The sequence below is a fragment of the Cydia fagiglandana genome, chromosome 2 (genome assembly GCF_963556715.1).
Source record: "Cydia fagiglandana chromosome 2, ilCydFagi1.1, whole genome shotgun sequence".
NCBI classification, from domain to species: domain Eukaryota; kingdom Metazoa; phylum Arthropoda; class Insecta; order Lepidoptera; family Tortricidae; genus Cydia; species Cydia fagiglandana.
This window is the reverse complement of record NC_085933.1, coordinates 21799983-21818726: the sequence shown is the minus strand read 5'-3', so window position 1 is coordinate 21818726 and position 18744 is coordinate 21799983. Positions and strand designations below refer to the sequence as shown.

The window sequence follows — 18744 nt, the reverse complement described above, 5'->3', positions numbered from 1 at the left end:
AAATAACAGACTTGTGTAAGAAACCTATCCAATGTTTTCGTCCAATGTGTAGTGCGTCTCACATTTTGCTTAATCAGAGAGTGAGACGCAATGACATTGGACAAAGAAATTGGACAGGTGGAATACCACCCTTATGCTCTGGTTTCCTAGGATAGCGGTGCCGTCATATAGCGTCCGTCTCCATACAAATACAACGACGTCCTTAGCCGTATTATTTAGTATGGAGACGGCCGCTATATGACGGCACCGCTATCCTAGGAAAACCGAGCTTTAGTCAGGATTAAGAAAAAAAAATAGTCACAAAAAGATATTCTTTGGAAACCGACTTTGTTAGTTACTTCAAAACACCATCAACTTTTTTGGTGCGTTATTCTTGTTTTCAACGGTTAGATAGTATCACTATGGCTATAGAGATTCAGAGCTTACTTTTTATTTACTGGCGTGCTGTTAATTTTTATCATTTTCATGAATAGTTACCGGTGGCTTGACAACGGACGCGTATATAGGAGGCGGCTGAATGGAGGCCGCGTCTCATGTTTGCAGCGCCGTGTTAATCTCGCGGTGGATCGTCGACTGAAAGGAAAAAATAGAAATATTAAGACATGCTCATGGAAATAGAGGAAACAAACAGCTCGAAGATAACTTCAGTAATCTACAAACTCTTCAATAAAAACAGTTTCATTCATTACAAGTAAAATAGAAATTAAGTTGCTCTTAAATATCCCTAGTTCCGAATTCCGATGTTCGAGTTTCCGATGGAGCTGAAATAATATATGGTTTGAATGGCTGTAATAGAAGCAGAGATATTCTCGTATACATCTACAAAACTACAGTTCCCGAACAAGGTCCGTTGATTCGGAGCAGAAATAGCAAACACAAGAGAATGCGCGAGGGTGTGAGGGGTGAGCGGAGATTTATTTGGCTTCCTTGGACCTTCGTGCAGTGTAGCGTTTAGCATATGCTAAATTGACCATGAAGTAGGTATTTGCTGCAATACAAGATGTCATATCGGAGCGGTCAAGGCGCTCATAAATATCTGAACACGCCTCTATTGTCAAGGCGTTAGAGTTCGTGTTCAAATATTTGTGAGCACCTTGGCCGTTCCGATATATCTGATGGCGACTGTACTCCTAGCACCGTAGCAGACAGACTAGTTTGGACTAGTAGTAAAAGAGGGTAGGATAGTCTCCAACATACCAGTTCCTCGAGCTGGCGGGCCAGCTGGTCGTTGAGCGCCTGGATGACCTGCCGCTGTCCGTCCTGGGCGGCCAGGGCTAGCTCCAGCTGGCTTTGAGCTAGCTTCGCTTCGGCGTCCTGAAACATCGGTCATTTCAAATAAAATTTAGTTATGATGATGAAATATGAAATGATATAACACTTTAAACTCTCGCGTTTTGTACACATATTCAATTACACAAACGGGTCTACCGCGATATAATTTCATTGTTTTTACCTTTAATTCCGACGTTTCAGCTGAGTTGCATCAGCTGTGGTCACGGAAAGACTGACGTCCCAACAAATGTCAACGGAGATATTAATAAAACAACACTAAACTACCCGAAATTAGTTTATAAAAATGTTCGGGGTAGACAAAGAAATTGCAGCTACCCGTTAAAGTTTAATGTTTATTGTCCACGTCATAAACCCAAAGTCCTCTCCAACGAGCGACACTATTATCCGCGGATCGTGAGAGAGGCGATTGAAATCAAAAAACACCCTAAAAATTTCAATCGAGAGGACGGTTACAAATTATCGTCTACTTGGGGACCAGTGATTCAAATGTTGAAACCAGCAGATATATCTTCGGACCAGTGTACGGATACTGTGAGTGTTGTGTGTCGTGCCGTGGACAATAAACATTAAACTTTAACGGGTAGCTGCAATTTCTTTGTCTACCCCGAACATTTTTATAAACTAATTTCGGGTAGTTTAGTGTTGTTTTATTAATATCTCCGTTGACATTTGTTGGGACGTCAGTCTTTCCGTGACCACAGCTGATGCAACTCAGCTGAAACGTCGGAATTAAAGGTAAAAACAATGAAATTATATCGCGGTAGACCCGTTTGTGTAATTGAATATATATGAAATGATGATAGCGGAATCCACTCTTAAGATTTTTTATTAGGTAGTTTGGATATATTACAGTATATTCTTACATTATAATTATAAACTTTAATATTGCCTTTAACGCAGGAACTCCACCTTCGTAGGATTCACTAGGCTATAGATCGTCCGCTTAAAAGGTGCGGGCGCCGTACGCCTGCCGCCCGCACCTTCGTACGTCGGTCTATAATAGGCTTCTAACGGATCATTACCTGTTCAGATTCACTCTTTCTTCATTTGATGAACTGTGTCAGCTCCTTGTTCTTCTGGGCCAGCTCCGCCTCGAGCTGCACCATGGGCTGCCGCAGCTCGGCTTCTTGCGCAGCGATGTCTTAAACGAAGGTATTCCAGCTTCGTAGGATTCAATACAATTAACGGAACAATACCTGTTCACTCTTCCGTGATTTGGTGAACTGTGCCAGCTCCTCGTTCTTCTGGGCCAGCTCCGGCTCGAGTTGGGCTCGGTGCTGACACAACTGCTCGGCTTCGCTTACATCGTTGACTTTAACGCAGGGACTCTAGCTTCGTAGGATTCAATAGCGATTAGACTAGTCGTTAAGGACCAGTACCTGTTCACTCTTCCGTGACTTGGTGAACTGTGCCAGCTCCTCGTTCTTCTGGGCCAGCTCCGCCTCGAGCTGTGCCACGCGCTGCCGCAGCTGCTCGGCTTCGCTTGCGTCGTTACCTGGAACGATTGCATAACCAATCAGATTTCATATTTACATAAATCGAAAGATACACCTCTACAACGTTCATGGAAGAAAGAACTAAAACGGTACATAACATAAATCAAATTGGCTAGCATACAAATGATAGAGATGAATAAATGATAGACCTCACAAAATCCACCACGTCCTTTCCTCATATATATTTTACACGCAGTATTACGTGTAAGATTATGACGGAAACAGCCTACACCGTGTATTCAACAAAACATAACATAAAACTAGCAATACTAGTCAAGTAGAGTCAATCAACAATATTTTGGAGTGGTCGTAGACAGTCCTAACGGTGCTTTGTAAGATTTACCCGCAGGCCAGACCCCAGGCTTATATACCAAAACCTCCTAACAAGGGTTCCATTTCCTCCCATGACACATTTTAAAGTAGGTATCTCAAGAACATTTCTGCTTCAACAGAGATAAACGCAAAGAGCTCACCAGGCCGATGATGGAAATGATGTCAATGACAATAGACTTTCCCACCTTTCCCAGCAAAGTGTCTGGCGCGGGCCACCTCCTCCCGGTACTGGTGCAGCTGTCTCTTCCACTCGTCCACGTTGGCGGTGCTCTCCTGCAGGGCGGCTGTTACGCGGAGGTTGTTGCTCTTCAGCGTTGCCAGCTCGACCTCCCATTTTTTGGCATTCGCTGAGCTGTGGGTGGAAATGATGTCAATGACAATAGACTAACCTTTCCCAGCAAAGTGTCTGGCGCGGGCCACCTCCTCCCGGTACTGGTGCAGCTGTCTCTTCCACTCGTCCACGTTGGCGGTGCTCTCCTGCAGGGCGGCTGTTAGGCGGAGGTTGTTGCTCTTCAGTGTTGCCAGCTCTACCTCCCATTTTTTGGCATTCGCTGAACTGTGGACAAGAAATAGCAACCCTAATAAATGATGTACTAACCGAGATCTAGAATAAACTTTCATCCTCCTAAGGCAATAACACACACCAAATGCACGGAATAATGTAGAACTTCCAGAGTAAATACGTTTTAACTTCAAGCTGTTAGATTAATTACAGGTATCTCAGCACTAGCATTGGTTACCTATACTGGGGACGCCCTAAATACCAATCAATTAATTAAGACGCACAAAAAAATAACAATAGAAATCACCTTTAAATAGCGTATGATTTTAATTCCCGCTCCAGCACAATATATGTGAAAGAAATCACATAGTGCAGTCAACAACAGAAAGCAATTTCAAGGAATCATTTCATGTTAAAAATTAGAACCATCTGCACTAAGCAATCACAGATTCGATCAATCTTTCAATCGTACCTAGTTACATAATCCACATGAAATACACGCATCTCGGAAGCTTCATGCGTTTCGCTAATAAAACATAAGCCTAAAGCAATTAAGATATATGTAAGATCTATTTCATCGATTGGGCCATAACATATCATACTAGCTAACATCATATTGGGTTTTATTGTGCAGAATGTGACTTTAAAGTGTTCAGAATAGAGTTCAAACTTGGGTTGTCAAGATAAGGGAAGTAAGAGTTTTATGAAGTAACGGAGAAGATTAGAGATCTTGGTGATCCGCACTGGTTGCTCCGAACGTAACGATGTACCAACTATGCGAACAGCGCTATCATATCATAACTTTTTGTAATTGGAAATATTGTTTAATGCTCACCAACGGTCTAGATTTGGAAATATTTTTACACAAGTGTGTATAATGATTTCAGAATTTAATATAATTGCCTCCTATTTTATATTCTTCGCGATTTTTACGCGTTATTTTAAGTAAACGGGCCTAAATCGCGTAATTATATTTAATTTACTTCGCTCCCTCCGTTTTGGACGTGACTATACGCTAATGGGCTAGAGGTTGATTCAGGAGGGGTGTCGGGGTCATGCATAAATATAATTATACGCGATTGGGTTCCATTTACTTAACCTTAAAAGAATTTATACACGTAGGCAAGTCTTGGCTGTCACTTCTCGGTTTCTGGTCACTTTGAGGAAAGAAATGCAACTCAAATCACATCAAATCACGCTCGCATAAATATCAATTAATGCTTGAAGTAATTCGTTGTTGTATGGTGACATTACCATACCCCTTTCACAAAATAGATCTAACGCGTATTCTGAAAAAGTATAAGAATACTTGAATTGAGTATCTTGACAGCATAAGCGACCCGCTTTATGTATACTATAGCATAGCCACTATTATATAGCTTACGTTTAGTGATGGACGTGAAGATCGGATCGTTTCCCTATCCAATTTAGATCGTTCGTTGCGCAAGTGATATGTGTAGTGTAGGTCCCTATGCAATTAGTTACTTTCATAATTTTCCCATTCTTGTAAAAAATGTGGACACTAATTAGATCAATTAATGTGTATTGTTAAATATAATATCCTCTCATATAAATTCGTTTACGGGAAACCAACTGAAGAGAATACAAACCACACTTCACATTATTCCATTCCACGTAACGTTGAAACTACTGAACTGATTTTAATGAATGGCCTTTACGGCACCGGTGATGGTTTTCAATCTATCCCACTTTCAAACAGGAGAAGTTTGTTGTTGAAAATCATCAGGCATGTATAAGTCTGCTGTACAAAAGCACCTTAACAAAGACCTACTAAATCTTTCATCGGGCACGCATAACACGGGGAAATATTAACGGGCAAGTTTCCGGCACGGCATTCATCTTTTAGCAGTTTACATACTAACCGACCGTACCATATTCATACTTACGGAAACATTCGAAAAGCTTGCGAACGCATTGCAAAAGGTGAACCAGCATACGAGTGATATAATGAAGATCTTACGGATCGCGAGGTCTATTTATATTAGGGATGAAGTTGACTGAGGCAACGTGTTTAGTGAATTGCCTTAATTATTAAGCAAATACAGCTGTAATAATTAGGTGCGCTCGTCAATCATTGTGTTAAGTGTTGTGCAAGAAAGCGTTATTAGAAAAAGCATATACTTAATACTTCGTTACAAAAGGAAATAGTTCAAATAATGTAGGTAAGTTATAGCATTAATAACGTCCTATTAGGTTAACTATTTTCTACTCATGTAAAAGTTAATTATTTGAACTCGACGAGCCGGTAGCTACCTTTTCAGGATAACTTGTAGCCTGGTAACCAGCCACAAAAACATTTCTTTCAACAATGTCGACTAATTACACACGTATGTATCATAACAATACAAATGCCAAGCACCAAGACGATCGCTAAGGTCTTATCAAAACCATTTCCGAGCCGTGACTAATTGTCAAATTAGAATTGACGTCCAGGTTTTCAAGTAAATCCCAATCCAGAATATGTGATACGCTCAATCATTCGTTAAAATATTATACATATTACTCGTATTCCGCCGGGGCGGTAAAAATGCCGATACGCATATAATATGCACACGTTTCGCCAAACTACCTCAAATTTAAGAGCTCTCTTAAGACCCTCTTACACATTTACGAGCAGATATAAAGTCTCGCAGACACATTAACAATTTATCGCCGAATCTGTTTACCGTCGCGTGTTAAACTGACAGACGCCTAGCAATGACTAGAATTTATTTCCCTCAGGGCAGGTTTGATGATGTTTCGTTTGGAAAAGCGAGAAATAATTCATATTTGTACTGATTCTAAAACTTAAGAGAGGAACCCTCTTATTCATGAACGCGCTACAAACCTCAATTAGCTAATAATCGTTTGTCTTTATCTATCATTTTGACTTATGTATTTGTAGTAAGGGATAAAACATAATTTAACTAAATCAGGTCCGTTTTATGAATAAGGGGGTAAGATGAAAAACCCCTTTTAATTTTGTCAGTTATCATCAATCAATGGTCCATAGTTCCAGAAGGTTTATGCATAATTTCAGCATTCCAGATCCGATAAATTTAGATCGCCCATTGAGTAAGAAACTATGAACGAAACTGAGAATATAAATATATTAAATATGATCAGAAGCCAATAGAAATAGGAATTAAGCAACTAAATTAGTATGAAGTATTATCATACTTGTATTGATTTTTTGGCACGAATATATAGGTAACATCAATTCATGCCTAGAATCCCTAAAACACTGGATTATCCTGCAAAATCGCTCTTGTGTCCATAGCAACAAGGTGCAAAAAGCAACGTCAACGTGTTGGCACTTGACGAAGCGATCGGTCATCTCTGACCGCATATTGCCATTGCTTAATTGCCGCAGAAGAGTTAAATGCTCTGGAGAACCAGTGAAAATCCGCTCTCGGAATCGCATACGTATAACGGTTCTAGAGGCCCCCTTATACTGGTACTACCAAGCGTTCGAATCGCCTATGCTCGGTGTAGCAATGGATACACTACGTACTAGTGGGGGACCTGAGAAGGGGCAGAATTAACTATTTCTTGGATATAAGTTGATCGTGTACCGAATAATTTACATTTCGCTATATCACGCGAGGACTGACTATAGAAACGAAAATGGAAATTTCAATTGTGAGTAAAAAATAGCTTTTCGGTGGTGGTGTGATGTGTTGTTCAAATATTTCCATGTGATATTTTTTATCTATATATATTATGTATTGAGAGTGGTAAATTCGTGATACGTAACGGTTACTTAGTATATAAGTAAATAGTAGGTATTGTCCTTTAATACGAACCGTGTTTCATGCAGTTGTGTATAATCATAACGAAGATTCAGAAGAATGTTAAGAAGTGAGCCTTGAAAAGGATAAATTATAAAAGTGGAAAAATTACTGTCTTGGGTGAGACCTAAACTCATAGCCTCTGGTACAAGTCTTACCCAGTACAGTAGTTATGAAATATGTTTTTATTTATAGTTATTATTTTCATTTCGGTTTATCCCTACTATGTTCTACTATTTTATGAAGTCAAAATTAAAGACTGGGTGGATAAACTATCCCTTGCCACTAGTTACATACCATGGATATGTCCTCTGAGTCATTATTTGTTTAAATTCATGTTCTTATAGCAAAACTCGCTAACCATTCATTACATTTTACAAGCTTTTATTTACTTTCACCTGACCGTTGTCTGTTTGTCGGTCTGTAATCAAATCTTGCAAGTTAAATTATCCACTTCCCGGTTTCCGATTGAGCTGAAATTTTGCATGCATGTATAAATCGGATGACAATGCAATGTTATGGTACCATCGAGCTGATCTGATGATGGAGCCAGGTGGTGGTCATAGGCACTCTGTGATGAAACAACGCAACCTAATTATTGTGGCTTTTTAGAATCGTCTCGATGAGTATTAGTTGTCTGTCGTAAGAAAAGTACAGTCAGCGATAAAAGCTTGTACCAAAATAAATTTTTTGCCAAATTTTTTTTTTTACGGCCCATCCATCACCATCAGTAATGTTAACGATACTGAGACAACATTTTACTTACAAAAATATATGTTACTGATGTGTCCTGGCTGACGAGACAGAATAACAAGAAGCATTGCGTTAATACCACACCAGTGTTATTTATGAGTACTATAAGTATTTTATTTTTTACAAATTCTGTCCTGTAAGTACTGTATATTCAATCCCAGATTCAGTAAAAATGTAGTTATATTACTTACACATGTTTCGAATTGATTTCTTGCGTTTTATAGGATCAACAATGATTCCCGAACAAATCACGAAACAAAACTAAAATCGCAAAAAAATTAAGAGTGAGTGAAAACCCATTTCTTTCCGTGACGACACGCGACGTTCCGATTGCCTGGCTCCATCGGTATCCCCAAATTGAACTCTACCGTTTACTACATAAGACCGTTATTGTAACAGCAAAGATGAACAAGATACGAGTTAATGGAAGTCGGTGGTAGATTAGATACAGCAGTAAAGTATAGGAAATGTAATAAATATCTGTGTTTCGTGTCAGTTTTGCTCGCATTGCGTCGAGTCAGCAAAATTGGAAGTGATTTATTACGTAGTGTTATTTGGTTTTATGTAGGGTAAATAAGAATAATCTAAATAGACCGATTTATACTGTTATATCCCTTTGGATCAGGGGCGAATATGCAGTTAATATAGTTTCCTAATCTGTAAAATGAAAACACAATAAACAACAAAGAAAACGTCTAGAGTAAGAATAAGAAACATAAATATAAATAAGGATGTCGACCTATTAATATATTTCAATTAAACAATATCAATGATTTGATATCGTTAATGCTATTTTGATCTCAAGCAATTTGAGGAAGTTCTAATCTTACGGTTATTAGGTTTATGTTTATTTAAAAATGTTCTTGAATAGACATACTAAATAAAATTGCATTGTAACCTAATCTGCACAGTCAAGAGTAAAAATTTGGGTGCAATAAGTACATACAACATACCTACTCTGGAATATGTCCTAAAGCTCCTATGACAGCGAGAATTATTATTTTGAATAAGTTGTATGAATGCACCCATGTTTTTACAATTTACTGTACAATATATTTCCTATATAGAGTCCGAAAAGATAATCCCTGATTACGTATCCGAGGTCACTATGTACTACAAGTGTTATGCGTACTTGGCGCCGCCGCGTGACATAATCCCGCGTAAATAGCGGTGTACCTGTAATCTCGTGTGCACTAATTGTAATTAGGTTTGCTGCGTCGGATCTCGCCAGAGGCAACACTTGAGGTTTCACACAGCTGCCAACTTTTTCAACCGTGTCGAACTTTAAGGGAAACAAGCATAGGGTCCGGCTGATGGTTAGCGATTATAGTTCGTTTTTTTAGCATTAGAAATAAGGTAAACAATTTTGATGTGTCTTTTAATTGAAAATAACATTTTAAAAATAAATTAAGGCAAATATGTAACAATTATGAATCTAATACGAACATTTATATTCGTCTGCTTTCATAAGAAATAGTTTTCGATTTTTAAAAAACGTTTTTCAATTAAAAGACATGTCAAGATCGCTTACCTTCTTGCAAGTTCTTTCTAATGCTAAAAAAACGAACTATAAATTAACAACAGTAAGTTTATTTTGCGGAAGGAAGAGTAATTCAATTGTGAATAAATTGTAGTTTTTTTGACGATAATTGCAGTGAACGCATATATTTAGTATGGAAACCGCCTTTAGGAACATTACCGTTCAAATTCTCGGGCCAAATTAGCACACATACAAAATTACGCCTACATTTAAATAAGACGACGCGTTTACAGAGCCTGTAATCAAAGCTGGTAAACAAAATAATAGTCATCTTTATTACACTAATGGTACATAGCTAAGTGTAGATGAAATGCATATAATGTCAATAACTACCAATCAGCGACATTAATCCGCTAATAACCTTCTTGCTGTACGTACTGGCCGCTGAGAGTTTGCGGTTCACATTTGATTAGAATATGACTTGGACAGGGATAGGTTTATGCCATACATTGAAGAACCAGTCAAATAATTCACGTATTATAATTTAATGCAGATTAAAAGATAACTAGTTAAAATGTTGTTATGAAATGACAGACTAACTCAACATAAGTAAATATATCATTGTTGTATAAATGTATTCCGCTATAATAAGTATTTTGTATATTTTATTATAAATTTGTATGGCAGTGCGAAGTCACGTTCAGGTATAGTCTGTCCGTTTTTCTAAGATCAAGTACGCCATTGTAAATGTATGGTAAACTTGATCTTAGAATTCGGACTGGCTATACAGCCTGCAAAATTTACATGGGTACACGAATCGGGTCAAAAATATTTGAATAGGCGGAGTCACAATAAATCCCCACTTTCAGTTCCAATGGAAATATTTTATATGTATATAGCCGGTCAAGCAAGTTTGTCAGTAGAAAAAGATGCAAAATTAAAATTTTGTATGGGACCACACCCATTCGCGCGCTTACATTTTCTAAATTTGCCGCTCTTTTATACTGACGGAAATGGCTTGAGAGAGAACCTACATATATGTGACGGTAGAGGGTGGATTCGAATGATCAACATTTTCAGATAATGTGTGTATTTGTTAAATTAATTAAGTGGAAGTGTATCTACATATAGGAGACCGGGTATGATTATCCCACGAGTTATATCTCATGAATAGAACATATTCTAGATATCTTTCCAGGCATCCACTTAATGTCATGTCTCTATAATTGGACAGCTTTTTTCCATAGTTCTCTGCGAATAGCATCTTGTGGGAATCTGAATGGAAAGTAATGTAAAATGATAATATCAAATTTGATTATGAATTTGAAAGAATGAGGTAGTTTTTTTACAGCTCCGTCTCATGAAATAAAAAAGGAAAATACAAATCTGTAAGAAAGAATTCATTACCTACTACATTTATAATTATATAGAAAATACCTAAACCAAGTACAAGTTAATAAAATAGTCTACTTCATTTGGCATAACACCATCCCTATTATCCTCGCAATTCAAAAAGTCGTATGTTGTTATGAAAGTCGTATGCAGTTGTTACGTTTTAGCTTAGCACGGTAGTATTGAAAACAAATCGTCATGTTTATTCCAAAATTTACTGAAGTTATCTGTTTACTACAAGTGAAAAGTGATTCCACTATCCTTGGTATGAACTAAAATAACTTCTGCACCACTTCACGACACATGAAGACATTTTTAATTACAAAAAAACGTTGTTTTTATAAATCAATTTGGCCATCCGTCACTGACTGTCATCTCGGACGAACTGAAGTTGCGAATCGAATAGTTTGTAAGCACCGCCTACAATCGAATAGTTTACGTTGGGTCATAAGTGAGCGGACAGAATACTTCCATGTATATCAGTTCGCTGGATAATTGCCAGTATTATATTCAATTTTAATTGGATAGTTTAATGTTCTATGTCGATACCGCCCTCACTTCGTGTGAAGCCATATATTACATTAACAAGTTTATTTTATGACCGGTAGACTTAGAGTTAGACAGTTAATGATAGTTTCACCCGAGGATAATTTATAACGTTGACCGTACTGTCAAATTGTGTTAACGCACGCGTGACTTAATTTTACTGTAATTGGAGTTTGACGTAGTCGTAGGTGAAATCACTAGGTGTACAGTCTAAAATATTAGACACAACACAACCTAATTTACCGAACCATAACTGCTTGTTATATTTGGGCGCTACGTCGTGTAAAATATTACGCTGACTGTACATAAGATTATGTCAGGCGCTGTGTGCGGTCTGTGCGAAGCCTATACAATGAATACAATGTCATACTTACATGGCTGCAGTAATTATGCATATGTGTATGCGCTTTTATGAGTTTATGTTTTATGGACATACTCGCATACTAACGTGGGGCTGTCACTAAGAAATTTTGCTAAATGTATGTATAACTGGAATACAATGTAATGTGTTAATTTCAACAAATAAATCACGGATATATGTCCTAAAATCAATCATATCCGGCCGGCGGCGGCTTTAAGCGAAATGTACGAAAATCCATTGTCAGCGCGACTAACTTTAGTCCTCCTCATCGTTTTCGATGACGGCGACCCTAAATAAATATCATGGACGTTGTCTGGCCCTTATGTGGCTGACCAGGCCAAACTTGGTCTTAAATATTCTATTGCACGTAATGTGTCCGTAACATAATGTATCTAAGTGGTATTGTAGTATGTAGGTATGTAGACCACGTTTTCGCGTGGTTTGAGAAAAATAATTTTAATTGCGATGCGATGCCTGCGGTTTGCTATAACCTGTAACTTAATTTTAACCAGGGCAAAATAGTATTTTATGCAACAGTTTTATAAGAGGGGTCAAAAAATGTGAGTGGCGTGGGTAAGAATGTGAGCCGAAGGCGAACATTGTTAATAAATACGCCATGAGCATTTTTTGACTACTTATACAACGTTGCATACAATGCTTTTTCTATGAGCAGGCAATATTAAATAAAATACAAAAAATTATAAACAAAATTTTATTTATGAAAATGTCAATGTAAATTTTGGATAGTAGGTATTACTATATGTATGTAGCTCTTGTATGCGACAAGCACCCATAATACCAAATATTACTGCAACCTGTAACAAGAAAAAGGAGAATTAAATAATATTCAGTTTCAATGCAAAAATATAAAATGTACATAAATATAGCTCGTTGTACTGTGTACCCTAAAAATGTGTATCAAAATTTTTTATAACATATACCAACCTTGCTTAAAAGATAGATCTGATCCGGTGCTTCCAATTAGTCTTTGAAAATACACCAAAGACGTTTTCAGAGAATGACGAAGTTTTGTGCTCCAATCTCCACGCCATGCACTTCTCATAAGATTTGTCGTATAGGTGCTGAGATTTAGTACTTAGGCAACAAATTTTCGGTCGCTGCTTTTGCTGCAGCGGATATTTCTTCAGGTGTAGAAACAATGTAATCCTCTTTGTCCATTTTCAACACTTTTTATGAACGCAAAACAAATAGTAACGCAAAGTACTCAAAGAACAAGAAATTACCGGGACAGGCGGGAAACGAGAAACAAACGAGTAATGTCTATGGTATGTTTTTTTTAAAGCCGTTACACACTACCGCACCGTACCAGGGTCGTGGTGCTGTAGGGTATAAAAGTATTTTTTATTATGTTGGTAGCAATGAACTCAGTACAAATTTGTTTCTTTTTTAATAAAAACCGTATGCATTCAATCGTTTGTCACGTTGGTAGCAATGTACCGGTATGTGGCACCTGCTACCTGCACTAGCTTACCGTATCGTAATGTCTCTAAAACGACACAAGTGCTTTTTTGGGCAATAGACTATAGACTTTTAAGGAGTATTAATAATGTATGCCCTTATACATATGTTCGTTCGTGACTATGTAAATGACAGATAAAAGTACTCGAGTAGAAAAAATACCTATTACAAAAATTATTAACCGGGTAACTAAATAATTTGCGTTTGTTTTGACACACCTCGTCTAACGCGCTAGCTTAATACGATGTTTGCACTTACATGAATGTTTGTAGTTAACACTTGATGTTAATGAAAGTTGTTAAGTGTACCAGTTTATGAATGAAGTAGTCATTACGTACGGTGACGAGAAGCATTGCATGAGAGTCTGTGGTGTAACGAAGATGACACGGTGTTTTCGATTTTGAGTGTGTGATTGATTAAAATATAGTCAGTAAATGTCAGGGCGAAAGCGAAACAACATTTTGACACACACACAAGATTACCGTTCAAAATAATAATGCTCGAAAAAATAACTGGAATTCAACCGGTTTAGAACCATACCATAACATATAACCACCATATAATAATTATTACTATAACATATACCTATAATTTTCGACAAAATAACTAGAGTTAGACCAAAACATGTCTGCAACGATTTTGGTAGCACACACAGTACAAGTGTTATTTTGAACGTCAAGCTTCTATGAAATTAGGTATAAATACCACCTCCTCTACGTGTGCTATCAAAATCGTTGCAGACTTGTCTTGGTCTAACTCTAAAACCACATAAACTAAAGGCACATGGTTCTTTGATCTTTCGTGGTCCATTATTGACGTAGTTCATCTCGTTGTATACAATTGAGTAAGTGCGACTAGTAAACTGGAGAATATCGCACGCGAAGGTGAGACTGTCACAATATGTTTACATACGAATGGCGAATTATCTAACTGATTTCTCTGTTTGACAGTTTGTTCTGCATCGATTGCCACGTTCTTATATGCATACGCGATTTCTATCGAGTCAATAAACGCTGTTGCCGTTATTCATAATAAATAAAACAGTATTTTAGTTGAAATTCTCCTGTTTTTTTACTCGCGACGTATCTCTTAACTTTCGCTTCCTAAATCACTGTCATCAGTTTGCGATGTTCATGTGTAAAGGACACTAAACTATTATTATTTTGAATTAATAATAACAACAATAATTATGTAAGCCGCCCTCTTGGTAATATTAATATTATTGAATATATTCGTAACAAAGTAATTGTTCGTCTCCTGGGTCACAGTAAAAAACAACAAATTGAGGAAACCTTAAAGATGAGGCTAATTTTGTCAAAGCATTTATTAACTCTTTAATAAGTTTTTGGCAATCGCTGACTCTACTTACGGAAGACGACTAATACTCACCGACACAATTAGGTTGCGTTGTTTTATCACAGAGTTCCTATGGCAACCTCCTGTCTCCATCATCAGATCAGTTCGATGGTATAATAATATTGCATTGTCATCCGATTTATACATGCATGAAAAATACAATTTCAGCACAATCGGAAACCAGGAAGTGGATCAAATTTAACTTGCAAGATTTGATTACAGACAACGGGACAGGTGAAAGTAAATAAAAGCTTGTAATAAAAAAAAATTAATAGTATGATCAAAATAATCAAATACATAAATACCTAACCAATTAATACATGTTACATAAAAGCAAATTACATTTTAGCAGACAATATATGTAGCAACCTATACAAAAAATATAATAATAGGACATATCGATATGGTTCACTCAAGTAAACGAAGCATTTTACATTTAAGTTATAGGTGTATATTTACACGCTTATTTAAATGCGTTATTTCCATTTTACTACACCACCACCAATTACCACAATACTGTTTTAATAAACATATTAACAATTCAAATCAGAACCGACAATCGCTGTACAAAATTCAATACCGTATAAATATCCGTCGAAATGTCCAGGCCAATTATCAATTTCCACATACGCTTCCCTGATCCGTCCACAAGCAAAATAAAATAGTAACACAGAAAACTGGCCTTACTGCATTGGCTTAAGGTCCGTTTTAAGAGATCAAAGTGTTTATGTTTTACATAGTAAACCTAACGCGTTTTTGCAAGTGGCAGTAGCGTTGCGTGTAATGGATCACGTACATACGACGTTCAGACGTCTACGGGCAATTCTATGCGTTTCCGCGTTGACTGTAATGGCGGTTTGGTAAGGAAGTTCGTTAGTGGTTGCAAATTTGAAATTGGAATTACCTATGCATGGACTTTGCGCATATTCATATATGAGAATCATAAACGTTTGTTCCAGGAATAATATTTACTTATGTACTACTCGTAGGGATACTTTCCATTCCGTCGTTTCGTTACAACTGTTTTAAAATAATTTATTGCCTTTTCATACCATTGGTTTTTAAAAGTTTTTCGAATTAGGACAAGGTGTTTAAAAGAGAGCGTTTTAATAGGGTTTGTCTGATTATGGCACGGATGCATCACCCACGATCGACGAAATGACTGACGTAACTCTGCAGAAAACTATGAATACAATAAACAATAACATTTTAGCGGACATAATGACGGTAGAAGACGGTTTAATGGAACCGGTCTTATGACACTCTTATAAAGTGATCGTACATTTTCCAGCATTTTTGATGCAGCGGAGTGGTGTTAATGGAATTGGTATAAATAATTTCAACCCTAATGATTAATTAGCGTTAATTACGTCAAATTAACGTTAATTTTTCATTTCAGTTGAAATTATCTATACCAATTCCGTTAACACCACTCTGCTGCACCAAAAATGCTGGAAAATGTACGATCATTGCTTATACGCTCAAAGTTACGGTAGGAACACAATTACACATACGGTATAGGTGACCGTCACAGATTTTTTTTTATTTAACTATAGTATTCTCTCTTTCTTTCTCAGCGCACCTTACCCCTACTGTTGCTCGTGGCCTCCACGCTAGCCCAATACGAGGGCTACCACGGCTACGAGCACGACATAGACGCCTACAGCTTCAAGCCAGCATTGCCGCCCCAGAGCTTAGACGACCAATACCATCATGAAGAGGAGGACATCGACTATCACGTAAGTTTAATCATGCTTACTGATCTGCCTTACTGATGCATGATGCCTGCTCGTGGCCGCGCTGGGCCTATTATATGATGTTGATGGCTACCATGGCTACCAACACGACATCGACGTCTATAGTTTCAAGGTATTGTTGCCGCGCCAGAGTCTAGTCCACTACCACCATGAAGACAAGAAGTTTTTTTTTACATCGGTGTACGGGCGGTAGCGGCCTGTTCGTTGGCTAGTGGTCGTCTTCGTGACAAGTGATGGGCAAAATGTAATCGTTTACCATTAATATAATCTACTTAATCGCGAGCAATGATTAAAAAAGACTATTAAATAATTTTAGTCGATGAGTTCCAAATAATCTGCATAATTCTCGAGCCTGTGTCAGTGTCAAAAGTGACGTTTTTGTTTGAAGAAACGTCACATTTGACACTTTCATATCACTCATATCTAAACCATATCGTTTCTAGATCTATTAACTGACGTATCTTAAACTCCGAATCCGGCAGTCTATTTCGGAAATGCCAGGGTCATTAAAACCATAAAAATCAACGACAAGAAAAAACATACCGTAAAAAAAAAGTATCAAAAGCGTAGATTTGATTTTTCAGGCTCATCCGAAGTACGCGTTCGATTACTCCGTGAAGGACCCGCACACCGGAGACGACAAGGAGCACTGGGAGACGCGCGACGGCGACAAAGTTAAAGGTATGACTAGAAATATTCAGTCAAAAATATTTTTGCTGCCGCCATTTACGGCCGATATCCATTAAGAATTTTCTTTTATTTTTTCGGGACGAACACCCTATGAGTTAGATTTATTACTTGTGGTTATTTTTTACCGCCAGTCAGGAGACAGGACACATAAGGTCAAAAACGTTCAGGAAAAGTGGCTTCTTCTCTGTGGACATTGTGCAAGTTAAAGATTTGGGTACATTTTAGTAAAGCTTTTATCATATGATATAATTTTATGAGAATTATGTTATGAGGTTTGAACATGCCTATAAGGATCCAAGAAAGACGCATAAACTTAACTCATTTAAAAAAATTACCCAGAAGTTCCATAATAAATATCGTAAATGGGCTAATAAGTATCGTAAGATTGCATGTTTCATTTAATTTAAATTCTGTAAAACCATGGTTTTAAAAAGTGACCCAAAGACCGACCATAGTAGCTATTGACTAGAAAACATTGATATTATTTTTTTCGTATAGGCTTCCATTCCATATACCATTTTTTCTTTTATTTTTCTATCTAACATGTATTGATTGAAAGATGATGTCAGAATCATGTCAGAATATAATTTAAGCAGAAATCGATTTTGAAGAAAATGTACGTTAAATTCCAGGCAGCTACACCCTAACTGAAACCGACGGCACAAAACGAGTGGTGGAATACGAGGCGGACGACAAGCACGGTTTCAACGCCGTCGTGCACAAGATCGGCAAACCCGTGGATCACGTGGAACAGATCCAGGCGGTCAAGTACGAACCCATTCAGTACCACCACGAGTTCAGTCCGCAGCAGTTTGATGATGGATTCGTGCCCATAGCTGGGTACGCGCATCATTAGGTTAGGGACGGTATTATGTACTAAATTACTTCGTGATTTTCAAGGATTATACTTGTGACAACTCTCTTAAATTGTTGCTCCTTTTATTGAGCTTTGTATAAAAATATATACCGTCTGGTGAACGCAGGCTTAAAAATATTTCAAATAACTGCTTTTATAATTTGATGTCAAAAGCACGGCTTCACCGCCGTCTTGCACAAGATCGGCGGAGACGTAGAACATATCCAGGCGGTCAAATACAGTCCGCAGCATTTTGATTATGGTTTCGTTCCTATTGTATCCTATCCTAGGTACGCGCATCATTAGAATTATCAGTCTTAAGAATATAAGTTATTTCGTCAACATTTCGATTTGAAAACTACCGTGATACTCCAAATATCAAAACGGGTCCCCCACAAACGGGTAACGAGGAGCATTTATCGATGAGCCAACGCATGTTGACTGTCAATTAAAGGTCCTCGATATAGAGCAAAACATGTCTAACAATCTGATTTATAAAACGTGGACGACCCTTTTTACGTCAATTTTATGGCTATTTTAAAAAATTGTCCCTTTTATTCAGCAGGAAACTTTTAATGCTTAAAATAACTAATTTATAGATTGGTGTCGAAAAATCCCATTACATTAAGACAAATAAATGAAAAATCATGATTAATTTT

The 18744-nt window shown here is 37.5% G+C and overlaps 2 protein-coding genes across 2 annotated transcripts in view; one reads left to right on the top strand and one right to left on the bottom strand.

Annotated features, from left to right (window-relative positions):
* LOC134678662 (homer protein homolog 2) overlaps window positions 1–18744 on the bottom strand; it is a 35808-nt gene that overhangs the window by 8102 nt on the left and 8962 nt on the right. Inside the window, exons 7-10 of the mRNA XM_063537310.1 lie at window positions 3308–3474; window positions 2673–2788; window positions 1198–1314; window positions 478–573 (exon numbers count right to left, since the gene is read on the bottom strand). Of these exons, the coding sequence (XP_063393380.1) occupies window positions 532–573; window positions 1198–1314; window positions 2673–2788; window positions 3308–3474 (442 nt within the window). The 3' untranslated portion in view covers window positions 478–531. The remainder of the gene's footprint in view (window positions 1–477; window positions 574–1197; window positions 1315–2672; window positions 2789–3307; window positions 3475–18744) is intronic.
* On the top strand, window positions 7161–18712 carry LOC134678832 (cuticle protein 7-like). The gene is made up of 5 exons (XM_063537540.1): window positions 7161–7266; window positions 16360–16521; window positions 17124–17220; window positions 17862–18085; window positions 18392–18712. Exons 1-4 carry the CDS (start codon window positions 7252–7254, stop codon window positions 18083–18085), a joined length of 498 nt encoding a protein of 165 aa, XP_063393610.1. The 5' UTR covers window positions 7161–7251; the 3' UTR covers window positions 18392–18712.